This window comes from Podarcis raffonei, chromosome 5, assembly GCF_027172205.1.
Source record: "Podarcis raffonei isolate rPodRaf1 chromosome 5, rPodRaf1.pri, whole genome shotgun sequence".
NCBI lineage: Eukaryota > Metazoa > Chordata > Lepidosauria > Squamata > Lacertidae > Podarcis > Podarcis raffonei.
In genome coordinates this window covers 19078453-19094766 of record NC_070606.1, presented here as the reverse complement: position 1 = coordinate 19094766, position 16314 = coordinate 19078453, and the positions used below count along the sequence as shown (strand labels likewise).

Below are 16314 nucleotides of genomic sequence, written 5' to 3'. Positions count from 1 at the left end.
AGCATCAATTGCAGTGGTACTTACTCTTGAGTAAGTGTGCCTAGGATTGCAGCCTAAGAGAGTTACTCAAAGCTAGTTCAAGATGCTTCTTTACTGACTTTTAATGGCCAGAATTTAATTACGGAGCATAGTTGTTTTGTATTAAATACACCTTCCATCTTTGGGTGAGTTTTGGAGAGGGCACTTGTAAATTGCAACTTGGCCAGTAAAGGGAACCCAAGTCCGAGCTTTGCAGCTAGTTAACAAAAAGGCAACGTGGTGGGGAGGGATGCTTTTTATTTTTCAAGAAATGCGTATTATTACTTAGGAGGGAAATGTTGCATTTTTAGTAACATTAAAACAAATTGATTTATTCCCATCATCTGTGGCCATAGTAAATCAACTGTGAAGCATATTTCGGTTTAAAGAGAGACTTACATTTCCCCAAGTGGCTTCAGTTTACATTTACTTTTGCAATAGCAATCAGTGTGGAGAAACCTACTGCAAAATTATGCTGTTTCTGGCTTGCCTTAAAAATTTCTCCCGAGGATGACTCTCCAGATTCACTTCGAAATTCATTTTAGGTGATAGTGAAATCTAATGACAGTCTAAGGATGTTCAGAACCCTCCTGGGTTCTTTCACTAGGTGAAGATAAACTCTTGTATCTTCCTTGGAAATTTCTTAGATGATCTCCTTAATCAGCTGTGACCTTCATCTTAGATGGAATTCCAGAGCTGTTTTAGCTGACTGATTCTAGTTCCACTGAATTTTTCAATGGTTCTGTTTTATTGAATGGAAGACAACTGTGTCTTTTGCACACGTCTGTGTGTGTGTGTGTGTGTGTGTGTGTGTGTGTGTATCATCACATCTCACAGGCTTGAGCTTCCCCAGCACACCTTTGCTTACTCTGAAAGTGACTGAGGCTAGTGGCTCCTCCCTGCCCCCCAATTGCCTCTTACCACAAAAACAATTGCCCTTATGCTTACTTATAATGGGTAAAATATATATTTCAAAGATCTTACACTACAGTTTAGATTATCACGATGCGTGATTAGCTTTGAGTCATTCTTTTGTATTTTAAATGCTGCATTTCATGGTTATCAAAGGTGCATAATTTGTAGTTATTAGAGGGAATACAGAAAATTTGTAGTGTGTGTGTGTATTTTCCAAGAATCTTAAGACAGACTCAGAATCACAGGATCATCTAGTCCAACCCCCTGCAATGCAGGAATCTCAAGTAAAGTATCCATGGCAGATGGCCATCCAACCTCTGCTTAAAAACCTCCAAGGACAGACCACCACCTTCCAACAGAGTCCATTCCACTGTCGAACACCTCTTACATTCACGCTAGGAATGTTATCAGGAAGAAAAGCAAGACATGATTTTTAGCATTACTTTGCTCCATGTCCAGCTGCAGCGCTCTGATCCTTTACTGCCATTCTTGCTGCATGGAGATGTTCTGGATGCTTGCTTCACAAGATTTATATACCACTTGATTGCAATAAAACCTCAAAGTGGTTTTCGGAAAGAATGAAACTATCAGTAAAAAGCATTTGAAAACATCTGTTTGAAATGTAGGGGGTGGGATATTTAAAATGGTAAGCTGAAGACCATATTAAAATGCTTGTCTGGTCTGGATAGGCTTGCCTAAACAAACATGCTTTTAGCAGGCACCGAAAAGAGTACGGTACATTGAAGGTGCCTTCCTGATTTCCAAAGAGCCCGGCCTCCCTCCCCCAAGCCTGAAATGTTGCCATAGGAACACGGGGAGCTGCCTTATACCATGGGTCCAGCTACATTGACAGGCAGCGGTTTTCCAGGATTTCAGACTGGGATCTCCCCCTGCCTTACCTGGAGATGCTAGGGATTCGGCTGGGCCTGCTGTGTTCAAAGCAGGTGCCTTACCACTGAGCTGAAGTCCTTCTCCACAGCCCAGGGTGCTATGTCTCCCCTGTTCATTACACTGACTATGCACAAATGAGTCCTTCCTTCTGGTAGGCTTTGTCATCTTAACAGCATAACTGGAAAAGCACTGCCAACTACAGATCTACAGAGATACCGTATTTTTCACTCTATAGGACGCACTTTTCCCCCTCCAAAAATTAAGGGGAAATGTGTGTGCATCCTATGGAGCGAATGCAGGCTCCTTGGCTTCAGTGATAGCAACGCAAAGCCTCCAAAGTGCAGAGGAAGCGCTCCCTCTGTGCGCCGGAGGCTTCGCGTTGCTTTCGCTGAAGCCTGGAGAGCGAGAGGGGTCGGGGCGCACCGACCCCTCTCGCTCTCCAGGCTTCAGGGATAGCCGCCTGAAGCCTTTGGAGCGCAGCAGGAACTCGCGCTGCACTCCGAAGGCTTTGGGTTCCTTTTGCTGAAGCCGGGAGAGCAAGACTCTCCTGGCTTCAGCAGAGAGGGAGAGCTGCGCAGCGCCCCTTCAGCGAAGCGGGAGGAGAAATGGAAGGGGCTCCGTTTCTCCTGCCGCTTCGCTGAATGGGCACTGAGCAGAGAGGGGGAGATTTTTTTTTCCTGTTCTCCCCCTCCTATGGTCCGGTGCATCCTATGGTCCGGTGCATCCTATAGAGTGAAAAATACGGTAATATGTGTATGGGAAAAAGAGGCTTCCGTTGTTTGGTGCTAGTGGAACAATGCCGTTAACTGCATAAAGAAATTGATGATTAGCCATCATATATAGCATAAAACTCTTGTTCAATAATAACAGTCATTGTTATCCATCAGTCTGTACCGATTATCAGGTAACATAAATCCATACTCCCTGTAATACATTATTGTAAAAGGTATTTATTTTAATGGAAGGCAGTGGTATAATAGGTATTTCAGCAAGGGGCAGTGTAGCATAATGTTTCTGATGTGTTTTGTATTTCAACATAGCATCATTTCTGCGCAATCTGAACGTTCTCTTGCAGACTGTAAGAGATTTTATTAGCTCTTTTCATTCCAATTATTATTACTTATTTATTCTTAAATTTAAATACAGCACATAAAAAGTGTTTCTTTATAATAAAAAAGTGAAGAAGGAAAAATAAATACAAGGGTACAATTAACAACTGCAATTTTTAACCTACTGTATTTTGTGTAAATGAGTTCCAAATTTAATTCTATTTGTCCAGGCAAAGTTTATGTCTATAAGCAGTCCATTCATCGGTTGGCATGTGTAGTCAGGTCTTCAATCCACTGAATAAATGGAGCTGCACATTTATCTTTCCAATGTATCTATATCAGAATCCATTTTTGTTGCCCAGTTGTCAAATTCCATATAGTAGGTATGTCATTCAAAAGAATATTATCCTCTTAAATTTCTGTTCCAATTTACTTCCAATTATGAGGAAGTACTTTTGTTTGTTTGTTTATCACACAGCACCTGGTTAATATGTTTTGCTTCCTTGTGGCCACTGCGAAGGAATATAACTTTAGGCACTTGCATTGACCAAAGGAAAAACTGGGATGCAGCATGCAAGGTTCAGCCTGTGTTCTGCATGCTTTCTCTCTCTCTCAGGGCTGGACCAAGGTCTTACTGGATTGGTCTGCACAGTTGTTGTTTTTTTTACTGTTTTTTTTTTTTTAAGAGAAGCTTATCTCTCTAGTATGTTTGCTTCCCCATAAAACCAAAAGCAAAGCATCTATTGTATTCTGGTTACTCTTACTTTGAGATATCGGCTCATTCTTTCGGTATCTTCTTTGTCCTGTGTAACTACAAAGACTTCTTGCCCGTCACACAAGTTTAGGGCCCATACAAATGTGATGTTTAAATACACAAACGCCTTCAGCACGCCTGTTTTCCGCATTGTAATAGGAGCAGCTGCAAGAAGGGTTTGTGGAAGAAAGCGGGATCGGGACCGCAGGGAGAGCAATAATCCTTCCCCCTCCCCATGGCATTCTCGTTTAAAATGATGCCCACCCCCACCCCCCACTGAAGCTGTTATTAGCCTCAGAGCTCTTGGATTAATAGCAGCTTTGAGGGTGGACAATTTCATAGCTCTAAAACCACATTTCATTCCAATATAGGCTGTCTGCAGTATCCTTACAGCCACATTGGCTGGCCACTGTAGCTAAGTAGTGAGTAAGGAGAGGGCTTATCAGCACCCCAATACATTCCCCCCTCCCTCTGTTGCCACTTAACATCACAGCAGCTCCCTCTTCCTGCTTCACTTAATGCTCAGCAATGGCTACTTAACAGCATTTGGAATGTCATATTCCAGTTCCTCAAATATAGGCAGCCGCAATTTACATATTGTACAAATGGTTTGCTAATTATACCAATTTTGCTCTGAGTTTTGTGTGGGGAAAGCATACTTTTTTGGAGGCTTTATGAACAAGTGCAAGGATAGGTACACACGTCGATGAATCACAAGGCTCCTGCAGGCCATTGAACATTAGATTTGCTCTGAAAGGGCAAAATATTGGCCCAGGCTATTTTGGGCTGGAAATCCCTACCACCCCCATTGACAGAAAATGACCAGGTGGGGCATTTTTTAGTTTTGTCTGCCCCTTTGGCTTGCCCCACTCCCTGGTTCTGTACATTTGGTGCTCGGAAGATTTGCCGAGCACCGGAAAAAGTGCCCCACGATTTGATCACAACACAGAACCCAGAAAGTGGCTCCAGTAGCAGACACCATCCCATTGCAAGGTGGCGAGGTGAGAGTGCAGCGGGCAGGCCTTTTCTCCATGGAGACCTGGCCTGGCACAAGGGTGTGCTTTGCATTGGTTTTAATTGTGCCTCATTGCGGTTTTATTCATGTACACATCTGCAGGCCCTACCAAACACACAAAGCTGGTCAAAAACAAGAAAGGGGAGATGGTAGCACCAGAAAACGTGATGAATGTTGAGGTCCATAAAAATGCCGTTGAAGCACATTTTAAGGCTCCATTTGCCTTACCCTGTACACCTGACATTTTCATACTAGTTAAAAAGTAATTGTACTCAGAGACCTGGAATTTCCGTTAACATCGTCTGCTAAAGAAATTGTTGAAATACGTATTGCAGAAGCAGGGAGGGAAGACTGCTGTGGTTATTACAGCTGCTGCTCAGGGGAGCTATTCAGATGCCTCATTTATTGGAGCTTAATAGATTAAAAGTCCAAATTGAGTCTCATGAAATAAGCCTAATCAAATTCTAATCTGCATAATTTCCCCATAAGTGGCAATGGGAATTTTTTTTTATATAATTTATGTTTGAGCAGTTGCTAGTCATGTGTTAAACAGCATTGTTGTGTTTACTTAACAAAATATGTTTTGTTCTTTGTTTGCACTGTTTTTATTTTTGCTTTGCTTTTTTCTCACTTAAAAAGCCAGGTGCCTAAGTTGCATTTAAAATTCCCTTTCTGAAACAGTGAGCTTCCGTTTACAACTCATTGAGAACCTGCCTTAGCAAACATAAGGATTAATGCAGTTTAATTAATTTGAGCACAGGTCACAATTTCTTAATACCAAGACTAAATTTAACACTGGTTTGTACCAGAAAGCAAACAGAGGTTGGATAAGAATTTCAAAATCATGATAATTACACTCAGATCTTGTGAAATGGTTCATTCATGCCAAGTGGAACATACCAGTAGTCAAATAACATAATCAGTATTCAAGTCTGCTGCTTGTTGCGTTTGTCCAGGTGAATGTATTTAGGCATGTATGTGACTTTCCCAAGAAATTTCTTGCTGAAATTTCTTACCACCTCTGAAAATCCCTTGGATGTTTGACCAAAGCAGGAACCACCAATTTTATCCTGAAATTTCACTGTAATCCTATTTCAATGACAACACTTTTTTTAAAAGTGAAGGAACAACTAGATGTGATACTAAGAAAGCTATGGTAGGATTTCCCACTGTTCTAAAAAGTTTAAGAGCAGTCTTGCATCCTTCCATCCCTTCATTTTCCTTATAAAAATCCCTTGTGTATCTGCTATTTGTCCTGTGGGAGAAACATAGAAGGACATTGTTGTATCTGCCCCCCTCCACCCCAGAAATAACAGGGGTGGGGTTTTTTTTGGGGGGGGGGGTTATATGGAAATTGGGAGGGAAATTAAGCACCTGCTCCTTAAACACTGTAGTTCAGATTAGATTTGAAGCTCCCATAGCAATTATTAAACTTTTTAAAAGAAGCAAGGCTATTAAACTTTTTAACAATTAGCCACACACAATCGCTTTGTCAAATGTGAAATAGCTCTGAATGACACATTTTGTGGGACAAATATATGAAAACCAGGGAGAAACTGGGTCAAATTTGTGTTCGCATGCACATCTGTGTATATACCGGGGGGGGGGTGTCTTTGGATAGCACTGTGCAAAAAAACTGACCTTCCCCTTAACGTTTCAGAAGTCTTTAACCTGAACGTATCTGCTAACTGGATTCCCCCACTCCTTCCATTACACATTGGGTATATGTGTGAGGGTGCCAGCTAAAATATAGCTATTAGCCCCAACTGTCTGGTTAACTTTAGTTTGGGAAGCGGTAATTTCCACACTGGCTAAATACACGACTTGCTTTTGTCTCTCCTCGAAAATACTGTTAGTCTACTGTGCAGAGTTTAATACCTAAGGAGCACTCTGCCCTGGGGTCTGTTCCCCTTGGTGGTGGGTTAAGCGTTTCCCTGTTTGTAGCCTATGAAATTGGCTTATAAAACTTAGTTTTCCTGCTCTCTTGATGATAGGTGTATCATGTCAGGGTGAACCCTTTCTAAAGGGGTGTTCAGAGGGGTGCCCATAGAGGTAGCAGAAGCCATAGAGCAGAGGGCCCAGAAGTCAAGCAAGGCAGAAACATGATTCCTTTTGAGCATAAATGCCCTTTCAGTGAAGGAAAAGAATATATTCCTTTAAGACTACAAGAAATAATTGTATGTGTGGTTTTTTGTTTTCGTAAGCAGCTTTAGTTTAGTGTGTTGTGTAACTGGGATTAAGAGAAAATAATAAAGATGTGCTTTAATATTAAGAGGTTAGATCCAATCAGCCTTTTTTGCTTGTGTCTGCGGAAGTCACTGCTTTCGTCTGTTGCTCTGCAGCTTCTGATCACCAGGACTGGCTTTTTAGAGGCTGCAGCCGGAAGCGGCCAGGAATCCCCATATCCTGACTGGAACATAGACTAAGGGTCCAAGCCAATATCCTCGATACTATTTAAATATAATAAATATGGCAACTCCTTCCAACACTGGGTGGTAGCTATCAAACTGCAAGATGTCTCACACTGCCTTCAGTAGCTCAAATAAGCTTTTGGCACAATTAAAAATTAAATTGGATAAATAGATATAAATTTAATGTAATTATCCCCCCTAGCAACCTACCAATTAAAGCTGCCCTTTTCTCAGGCCCAGGTCATGTAATTTCCATAACATATGATGATGATTTTGAAGATGATGGTGGTGCTGAAGAAGGAAAAAAAGTTTATTTAATGGTCCACTGAGAGACTCCCCAGCCATTTTCAAGTGATTAGCAGAGGAAGGGCTTGGAGTGTGAGAATGACTGTTCTAGACAATAAACTGAAGCAACTGCTAGCATTGTGGCTCCTAATTAATGTGGGGTTGTTTTATGAACCAAAGGAAAATCAACAATAACAGTCACCCCTCTTCAGTTTTATGGGCCCTAATATTTAAGCTTGGATGACTGAAAACATGAGAAGGCAAATGAAAATGGATATTTTGAGTAAAGCGTGTCATTTCTGAATGAAGGAGGGCTCTGTGAAGTAGAAGAGAATCTCTTCACATCCCCAAACAGCACTTACATCTCATGACTTAGCCTGTTTCTGGTGCTGTAATGAAATACTGCTTTCCTAATACCCTGTGACCTGAATTCCTTCCTGCTTTGTGGGTGCTATTCCTTGACGTACAAATCTGTATTTTCTCAAGTCAGCATTTGATGATGGATGTCAAAATACAGGCCATGTATTATGCATATATAGCATTACCGATTTAAGGTGTTTACTTGTCAAGTTGAAGAAATTCAAAAACTTCACATCCACTGAATTCGCACAGCTGTCACTTGCAGTTTTTCATACTTTCAAATAAAAGTTGTGATAAAACAGTTTATGTTTCCTTCACTTTTTATTTTTTTTGAAGGAAGAAAATAGGCAGCATCTAAAATTTATGCTTTGGGCTGGCTAGAAAAGACTGCAAAGAGGATGTTCCTGGAGGAGGGAAGGAGGACCTACTGCCTACCTCTCTTCTCCCTGCCAGCTCTCTAAGAGAATGGAAATAATAACACTTAACATTTATATGAATAAGCAAATCATTTCCCCTGGCAACCCTGGAGTGGACTTGTTTCATTCCTGTTGCTCTAAAGGCGCATTTATTTTATTGAAATATGGCACCCCCAGACTGGCAAACCAGACGACCTTTATTAATTTATTTTGTTGAGGAAATGCCAACCAGCCATTTAATTCCATGCACTGAGTGCTATCTTTCCGAGTGAAAAGATTACTCGCAAATGTTTTAAATAAATACATTTGTATACAGTTGTGTAGAACTAGCTTTCCATTCAGGGAGAAAGTGCAAGCCATTTAGTACTTTTTTCTTCTGTGCATTTGCTTTGTGTATACAATTTGAAATTATAAAGCTGCTGACAGTCTCACAGAAATGTCATATGCGTTTCAAACAAACACTGGAGAGGGGATAGTGGGGGTGGGTGGGTTGAGGCTAAAAGCTGGCTTGCTGCGGTGAGTAGGAAGAGTCCATGTATTTATATTGCAGCCATATTTTGCTTAGAGAAGAATGCAAAGGACTACCAGCTCCACTTTGGAGAAGCTCTGAATAATGCAGCCAACTATAGCCTGATTTTCTCCTGTTTCCAAAAACTCTTTTCAAACACTGCTGGTCAGATACACCTAATAGACAGCAATAGAGCACAAAGTCGAAGTGTTTCACTTCTTGGCCTTGACTGGTGACGTATAGATTTCCTCCCTGGGGCAGCATACGGATATTCAGGGGGTGGAGCCTTGTAGAGCAAGTAAGGACAAGGGTAAGGATAGCAGCACAGCCCTGTTCCTTGTTTTAATTACCTTTTAAACCGATTAACCATTCTGTCGTATGATAAGGTCTGTAAGATAGCATGGCATGGAAAGGCATAGGTCACTACAGAGATTTCAGTCCACTAACCTGAAATAACAATTCCAAGCTCGGTCGATGGTCTGCAGGTGCCATTATTATGTCTGATGTTAATTAGGTCCTGTCAATGCTGCAACTCAGCTAGGTATCCCTTACATACCATTCTGAGCTTCTTGGAGCAATCAAAACCAGCATGGTTCTGATTTTTTTATTGATAAGGAATACATGGGGGGGGGGAGGGAATCCAACCAGGATTGTAATCAGTATCACTTGATGTTCTTGCTCTCATTTTGAAAATATATTTATCCACATTCTGTAAATAAAAAGAATTCTGTTGATACTGCACTATACTACACCATACTGAACTGTTTCATTGTTTCTTGGATTGTCCTTGAGACGCCTGCCACACCATTGCCACACCCTCTGAGAACCCCTAGCCTAAGAAGATGATAATGGAGATCTGGACAGGCACATGTAGAGACATGCAATCCTTCAGATAAGCTGGTCCCATGCCAAAGAAGGGTTTTGAAAGCAAAGTAAATAAAATAAAACTGAAAGCTGTTAAATAAGTGGTAACCCAGTGTAACGCCTAAATTTTGGCATGATGTTTTCTCCGCAGGGTTTTCACCACCAGGAATGGACAGATCATCACCAGACAACAGCCCGGTGCATGGCCTTCTACGTCAGCACTCCATCACAACAGGAATTGATATCCCTATTATAACAGAATTAGGTAAGAGAAATTGAAGGTGATCTGTTCTTGTTTGCTCATTTCTTTACCCTCCTTCTCTCCCTCTTTGCCAGCCTAAGGAAATGAACACAGGTCATATGTAGTACCTTTCATTTAATGTACTGATGTTTAATTGTTCTTGTGAAGGAAGGGGCGGGGGGAAACAATGATTAAGCAAGCTCTTTCACTGAAGCCTGAACATAATTTTATTTCTTCCCTTATTTGGTGACAGATCTTCAGAATCTGCTCCATAAAACAAAGCTTGGATGCACCACCAGAGGGGGAACAAAAATCAGTGCCAAGAGTGGGGCTGATCCCTACATTCAGACAGAAGTATGGGTGGGAAACCTGCCACAGCTGGAAGGTCCACAGGCTACTGCCTACCATTACACTCTGTTGTTTGCCCCTTGCCTTTCAACAAAACCACCTTAACACTTCCCCCCATCCCTTGCGGGTGGTTGTGGTAGTAAGAGCCATTGCACTGAGTGCAATCATCCCCCAGTTTATACTTGCCCGCTGGATTACAGCACCCCTGTGGGCAAATGCAGAATTGCACATCTGTTTATTAGGACCGATGTGCCAGAGTAGGTGTGGCTCTTTGGTTGCAGAGGAAATGCAACCATTTGCCCCGTGTGCTACCTGCATCTTAACCAAAAATAAATATTTGCTTGTTCATTCCTCTGCTCTTATGCTGACAAATTAATAACTAATTTGTTCCGTAATGGCATTGGGAGTGTTATCATGGAGAATGTGGCGACCGTTTGCTTGTTTCCCATTTCTGCTGTGGCATTAGACTAGTGAGTGTTGTCAAGCAGTGTGAAGCGTGAAAGCCATTCTGTTTCTCATAGTAAAGGCAAGCTTGATTTGTAGTCCTTTTGTCCTGTTCACTTTCTTTCCATTTAGTTTCAGACCTTACCTGTCTTATCCCTTACTTTATTCTCTTTCTGTGCCTTCTTTCCCCTTCCACCCCAATCCCCTCCTAAACACTTTACTTATTAGCTAAGCCTGGCAAACTTCTGCCTTTGGTTTCAATCAGTCAGGAAAAAAACAGTGGAACTCACATTCTAATGATAACTGAACTGGGTAAGAAGTGCCTTTTTCCTTCACATCAACTGTCTTTTGTTTTATTGTTGTTCCTACTGTCATCAGCTTTCTCTTTTATTTATCTGGCTGTATCAGAGGGGGCTACCCTCAGAGCACCGCTTTGAATGTGTTTTATTTGTGATTCCAGTTGAAATCGACTGTCTTGTTCTGGCTTTTCTTAATGATTTTCTCCCCCTCCATACGCAGCATCAGTAAATCTTTGATCACACTCATCTGACCTGCCGGCTGCTCCCATAGTATCTTCACACCAGTTCATTTTTCTTTGGTCTAGACATTTTCGCTCTCTCTCTCTTGCTTTGCTTTCCTTTTAAAAAAAAAATCTAGCCACCTGTCAATTTGACTGACATGTCTTAACAGCTCTCAGAGGAGTCAAAGAAGAAATAAGAGACATTTTAGGTGGGGGAGAAAGAAACTCCAGCATCAGCTCTTCCCTTAAGCTGTTGGTTTGTTTTGGGGGCCCACTTTCCACACAAAAGCTAAGGGTTCTGATGTCCTGAAACCAGCTAAGCTTCTAAACAGGCTTCTCTGGGAAAGTGAAATTTTGATTAGCACTTCCTGTGGCAAAGTCCTGCACTCTTAAACCAATCCTACCTCTAGTCCCATCTTAGCTCAGAGACATTTCATACTAATCCTAGCAGGAGAATGTAGGCCAGGACGATAAAGCTATTGAGGCTTAGCCTTGCAACGTTCACATTAGATTTTGCTGCGATTTGGAAATTGTCACCATGTAAAAGGTGGGAAAGCTTTTGTGTCAGGTATTAGCCTTGTGTGAGTTATTAGTCTTTCAAGTCTGCCAGTAGGAAGTGGTATATACAATGCTGCTGAAGATTGTGCCTTGGTTTAATTTGGCATTTGAAAACAGACTCTTGTCTTCCCCAAAGGTCCATTTTTGAAGCGGAATGTACTCTCTCAAATAGACATTTGCTTCGAAAAGAATGTTAAACAAAGCAATTTTGTTATTCATTGACTATAAGACACAGAGGGATTTTTATAAATGGAGAGTGTCAATTCCCAACTGCAGCCTCACGTTCATCCTTTTAGTGTGAACTAGGCTCATACATGTTGTGGCCAAAATTTGCCTGGGATAAGGGAGTGCTCATAATAAGGCATGTAAAACAGATCGTAGTGTTTCTGCTGTATAATATTAGGATCAGAGAATATGGGTCCAGGACACTGTCTCCATTCCTTTCTGACCATCTTTTTTAAAAAAACAAAAACGAACCACTTGTAGTCTGCTTTGATGGCCTCTGGTCATGAAGCAGTTTAAAAAGCTATGAAATAAATAAAGCAAATCTTCATCACACTGATCCTATTTTTTCAGATACGGTTTAATTTCAGGTGAAATTCCTCAAATGTGCCACACCAGGTCTATTATAAGAAGCCATCTGGGCCTTTACTTGTCTTTGAGCTGAAACAGTATTTTGTGTGATCTCTATTGTGTAATGTAAAGCTGGAGTTGTTCCCTCCTACTGACAAGGCAATCTTGGCTGTGCTCCTGATGATACCAAGAAACTCCTCATATGAGAAAGTTATTTCACCTTTTGGGACATTCACATTTCATAACAATCAGCTGGTGTTTGTTTCTTTGTTTCCTCTCCCAACACTCATTTCAAACACCCATTTAAACTCCATTCTCACCAACCCACCTATGTTTCTGGGGACACACACACACACACACACACACACACACACACACACTCCCCCCCCCATGTAGCATGACACGGTCTTCTGCTGGTTTATTTATTTGTTAATCATTATCTTTTTAGTGAATGATTCAAATGTTCAGTTTCTGGACCAAGATGATGATGACGACCCTGATACAGAACTGTATCTCACGCAGCCTTTTGCGTGTGGAACTGCATTCGCAGTCAGCGTGCTGGATTCTCTCATGAGCGCAGTAAGTATCCAGTGTTTTCTATTTCCTCATTACACAGATGGTTGAAACCTGCCATTTCAACCTGCCATTTCAACCACATCTCTGCTGGAAAACAGGCTGCTCCTTTTACCTAACCTTGTATGTCTCACTCTGCCTTTACATCCTTAACTTTTCGATCAGCGCTGGTAGAAGTAGTACAGTCAGAAACCAGTGGCTCATAGGTTGTAGAGAACACACAGCTTTTCAGCTGGGGAAACACCTCCCAGTGCCTCATTTGCCTTAAGAACTACAGTGGGGACAAACAAGCAAGGTGGTCTGAGAATAGGTTGCTCAAGTGCCCTTGTGACATTAAGCTAAGCCTCTGTCCTTCAGCCCACAACTAGTTGCATGGTTGAAAACACCCACCTCTAATTTTGCTCCATGCTGTGTAATTCAAATGTTGCCTCAGCTCACGTGTGCTGCCTACATCCAGGATGGAGAATAAATGTTGCATGCACAACAGGCCTGGAACTGCTACTGTAGGAACAAATGGCTGCAGGAGTGGTAAGACACAGGGACTCATTCTGTACGCTATTTTGGACCTCCCCCACCCCTTTAAAGAATCCTGTCCAAAATGCAAGGATGTTCCCATATGGCTACAGATAAAGTCACCTAAAATGAATGCAGGTAAGAAGCAGGTAACTGAGGAAGGAGGCAGTGGATAATTTGGGGGGTCTCAAGAGAAAGACAATATGCAGAAGCCAGCCATCCAGCCAAGGAGTTGTGCAGGGATATGGCCAAGTACGGGCCTCACAAGAAACATAGCTGAGGAAGTAAGCAGTTCCCTAATGAGGTAAGTTATCATATTTAAGAGTAAAGCTATCCTTTCATTCACAGTCCTTGAAGTAGTGGGTGTTTAGATTTTGCAATAATTGGCTTTACTGTGCAACGAGCACCTTTTTTGACCAAATTACGCAGCGAAAATAAGGGTGCGCATTAGATTTGATGGCGCATTTACATTCAGCAGCAAATACGTCTTTGGTTTCAAGGTTTTGAAAATCGAGGTGCGCATTAGATTCGTTTAAATACAGTGTTTTACTTTAGTCAATTAGTCAAAAACAAGGCAATCCATCTAATAAAATTTTCTTTTTTTAACATTGGTTGACAGCCACGATTATTTTTGTAAAGCGCTTAGAGGTTTCCTTAGAATCAAGTGGTATGCAATTTTTGTTAAATAAAATATAACACAAGTCTTATACTTTCCTGCTGTTCAGAAATATTATCAGGTGATAAACTACTCTCTTGGTTTATCTTATGATTAAATCATGCAATGCTGTACAAATCTGTGTGGTAGATTTATCAGATAAATACATTAGATTATTTCTGCTCTGTTTAGAGTTCACTCCCTGTAACATCACTAGCTTTAAGATAATGACTTCAATTCAAGACTGTCAGCATTTGGAGATCCATTATATTTTAAATAAACTATACAAATAAAAATGCATTTCTGTAATACTGACAAAAAACAAATACTCCAGCACTGGAGTTTCTCTTTAAGCTACTCTATGCAAACTAGCAAATATTTTAAATGTGGCAGCCTTGACACAGAAAATGATAGTTTTAGAATAATTATAAATGAAAGGCAAAATGCTATTAGAATGTATTAAAGAGCTCTGTTAATTTTCAGTTAAATTTTCTGTAAGAGACCAATTAGTTTAAGAAGCATGACAGCATTAATGGTGAACCATAAGATCTTGTGATTATTTTACTTTTAAAAGGGAGGGGGGATTTTACAAAGCAGGCCCCAAATAGTTGTGCTCTTTCAAAAGAGTTTTGATGGAATGCAGAAAAAAGGGCTAGGTGGCACTGCAAGCTCAAATATAGAGACCTATCTTTTGCCCAGGTTATAGTAAGCCAGGGTTGTGCTTACCTTTGTCCCTCATGCTGGAACAATTGCAGATAGACTCACATGATTATCTAGTTAGCAACTGTGGCTGCAAATTAAAAGGTCTTTACTCTTGATTGCTACACAGCCAACAGCAGGAATTTGGCCTAAAAGGATTCTGCTAAACTTAATCACCTTTCTAAATGCATTCAGATTTTTTTCCTACTGCGAGTAGCAGATTCAGATTGCATCACCTCTTTCATGGATCGATCAGAAAATAGTTTTCTAGTTAATTTTTCCTTATGTGTCATGTCCAAAGACCTTACTACATAGTAAAATGTTATTTAGAATGTTTGAAGCTGGCACAAGATTTTCCTCCGTTATTTTAGTAGTAGCTGTTGTAATCTAAGAGCTAAAGATTAGCTCCTACACCCTCAAAGAAAAAACAGGGTTATCAAACATTGAAATTCAGTCAATGGAATTCCAGGAATTTCAACAGATGCACCTTTTCCTACTTCTACCAACTGTGAAATATGCAGGAGTCCAAGCCACAGTAGGATAAGTAGCAGGCACAGCTCTCTGGATATTAAAATACTCAACCTGGTTCTGGAAAGAGCATCTTTTCAGAACAGTGTGAGGTCTCTAATCCCTTCCTGTTGAAACTCAAACCAGCAACCATCTTCTTATCCGAAAGCAGCAGCCTTGCTGTCCATAGTGTGACCAGAGACCAAGAGGGACGGGGCTTCTGTACCTTTTACAGCGGGGGGGGGGGGGTCTGGCAGGGATGCACTTGCCAGAACTCCCTATTCTACACGGCCATTCAAAGGTGCAAGCGCCCCCCCTCTGTTGAATCTGGTTTCCCTAGCAACCACAGAAAGTGCTGAAACAAAAGCCATAGGACTGCAACAACAATATATTGATAAGCAGGAGTTCACAATCAAGTAGACAAATATCACAATTGCAAAATGAACATTTCAGCAAGGCTTAAAAAAACCCCAAAACTATATATCACAAAATTAATTATTATTTCACTGAAGAATGCTCTAAGCAGCTGACAACAGACAGGCTTCTAGATAAGGTCCTGTTTCAAAGATCTTTCTCAGATGGTAACACATCAAAAATGTTTCAATGCCCTGAATGGAGTTTTTGTAACTGGGAGGATTCAGAAATGTTTATATCTCTAAAGATGTTATTTGAATCTAAAAGGGTGGTATTATCCAAGCCAGTGGAGTAGAGCTGTTAACAAAAATGTGCCTGCTAAGCACAATTGGAGGATTCTTCCCATACGAATAATTTGAGGGATGCTAAGGCACCATTGATTTGCTTACTACTGAGCAGACATGTATAGGATTGTGCTGTAGAAGTTTTTCCTGGGTTGTCATCCAATTTTTCCTGAAGCAATTGCCACATATGTGACCAATACAGCAGTCCTTGTTAGGATTAGAGATAATCCTCTTTAAAAATAAAATAAAATACTGTCCTCCACCAGCCATAGATTGCAGCTACTTAAGGAAGCCTCTTGCAACCCGACATGTGCACTTTTAAATGAACTTCCTTCCGCTGGCGTCTAATTAATATTTAAAATGCCCATTGTTTTGCCTGAGAGACCAGAGCAGCTACTGATGCTGGCAAAATGTCACTGTGGAGAAAATCTTCCCTAATAAACTACACTTACCCCATACCCTAGAGTTTTTTAAAAGGACCAGCAGGACCCTAAACTCA

At 41.0% G+C, this 16314-nt stretch overlaps 1 protein-coding gene across 19 annotated transcripts in view; it reads left to right on the top strand.

Annotated features, from left to right (window-relative positions):
• KCNMA1 (potassium calcium-activated channel subfamily M alpha 1) overlaps positions 1-16314 on the top strand; it is a 536674-nt gene that overhangs the window by 500301 nt on the left and 20059 nt on the right. For 10 of the 19 annotated variants that reach the window (XM_053388116.1, XM_053388113.1, XM_053388117.1 and 7 more), the window contains 3 exons: positions 9638-9751; positions 10748-10831; positions 12619-12749. In XM_053388116.1, coding sequence (XP_053244091.1) covers positions 9638-9751; positions 10748-10831; positions 12619-12749 — 329 coding nt within the window. The remainder of the gene's footprint in view (positions 1-9637; positions 9752-10747; positions 10832-12618; positions 12750-16314) is intronic. The other 9 variants (XM_053388128.1, XM_053388129.1, XM_053388125.1 and 6 more) reach the window with 1 other exon arrangement.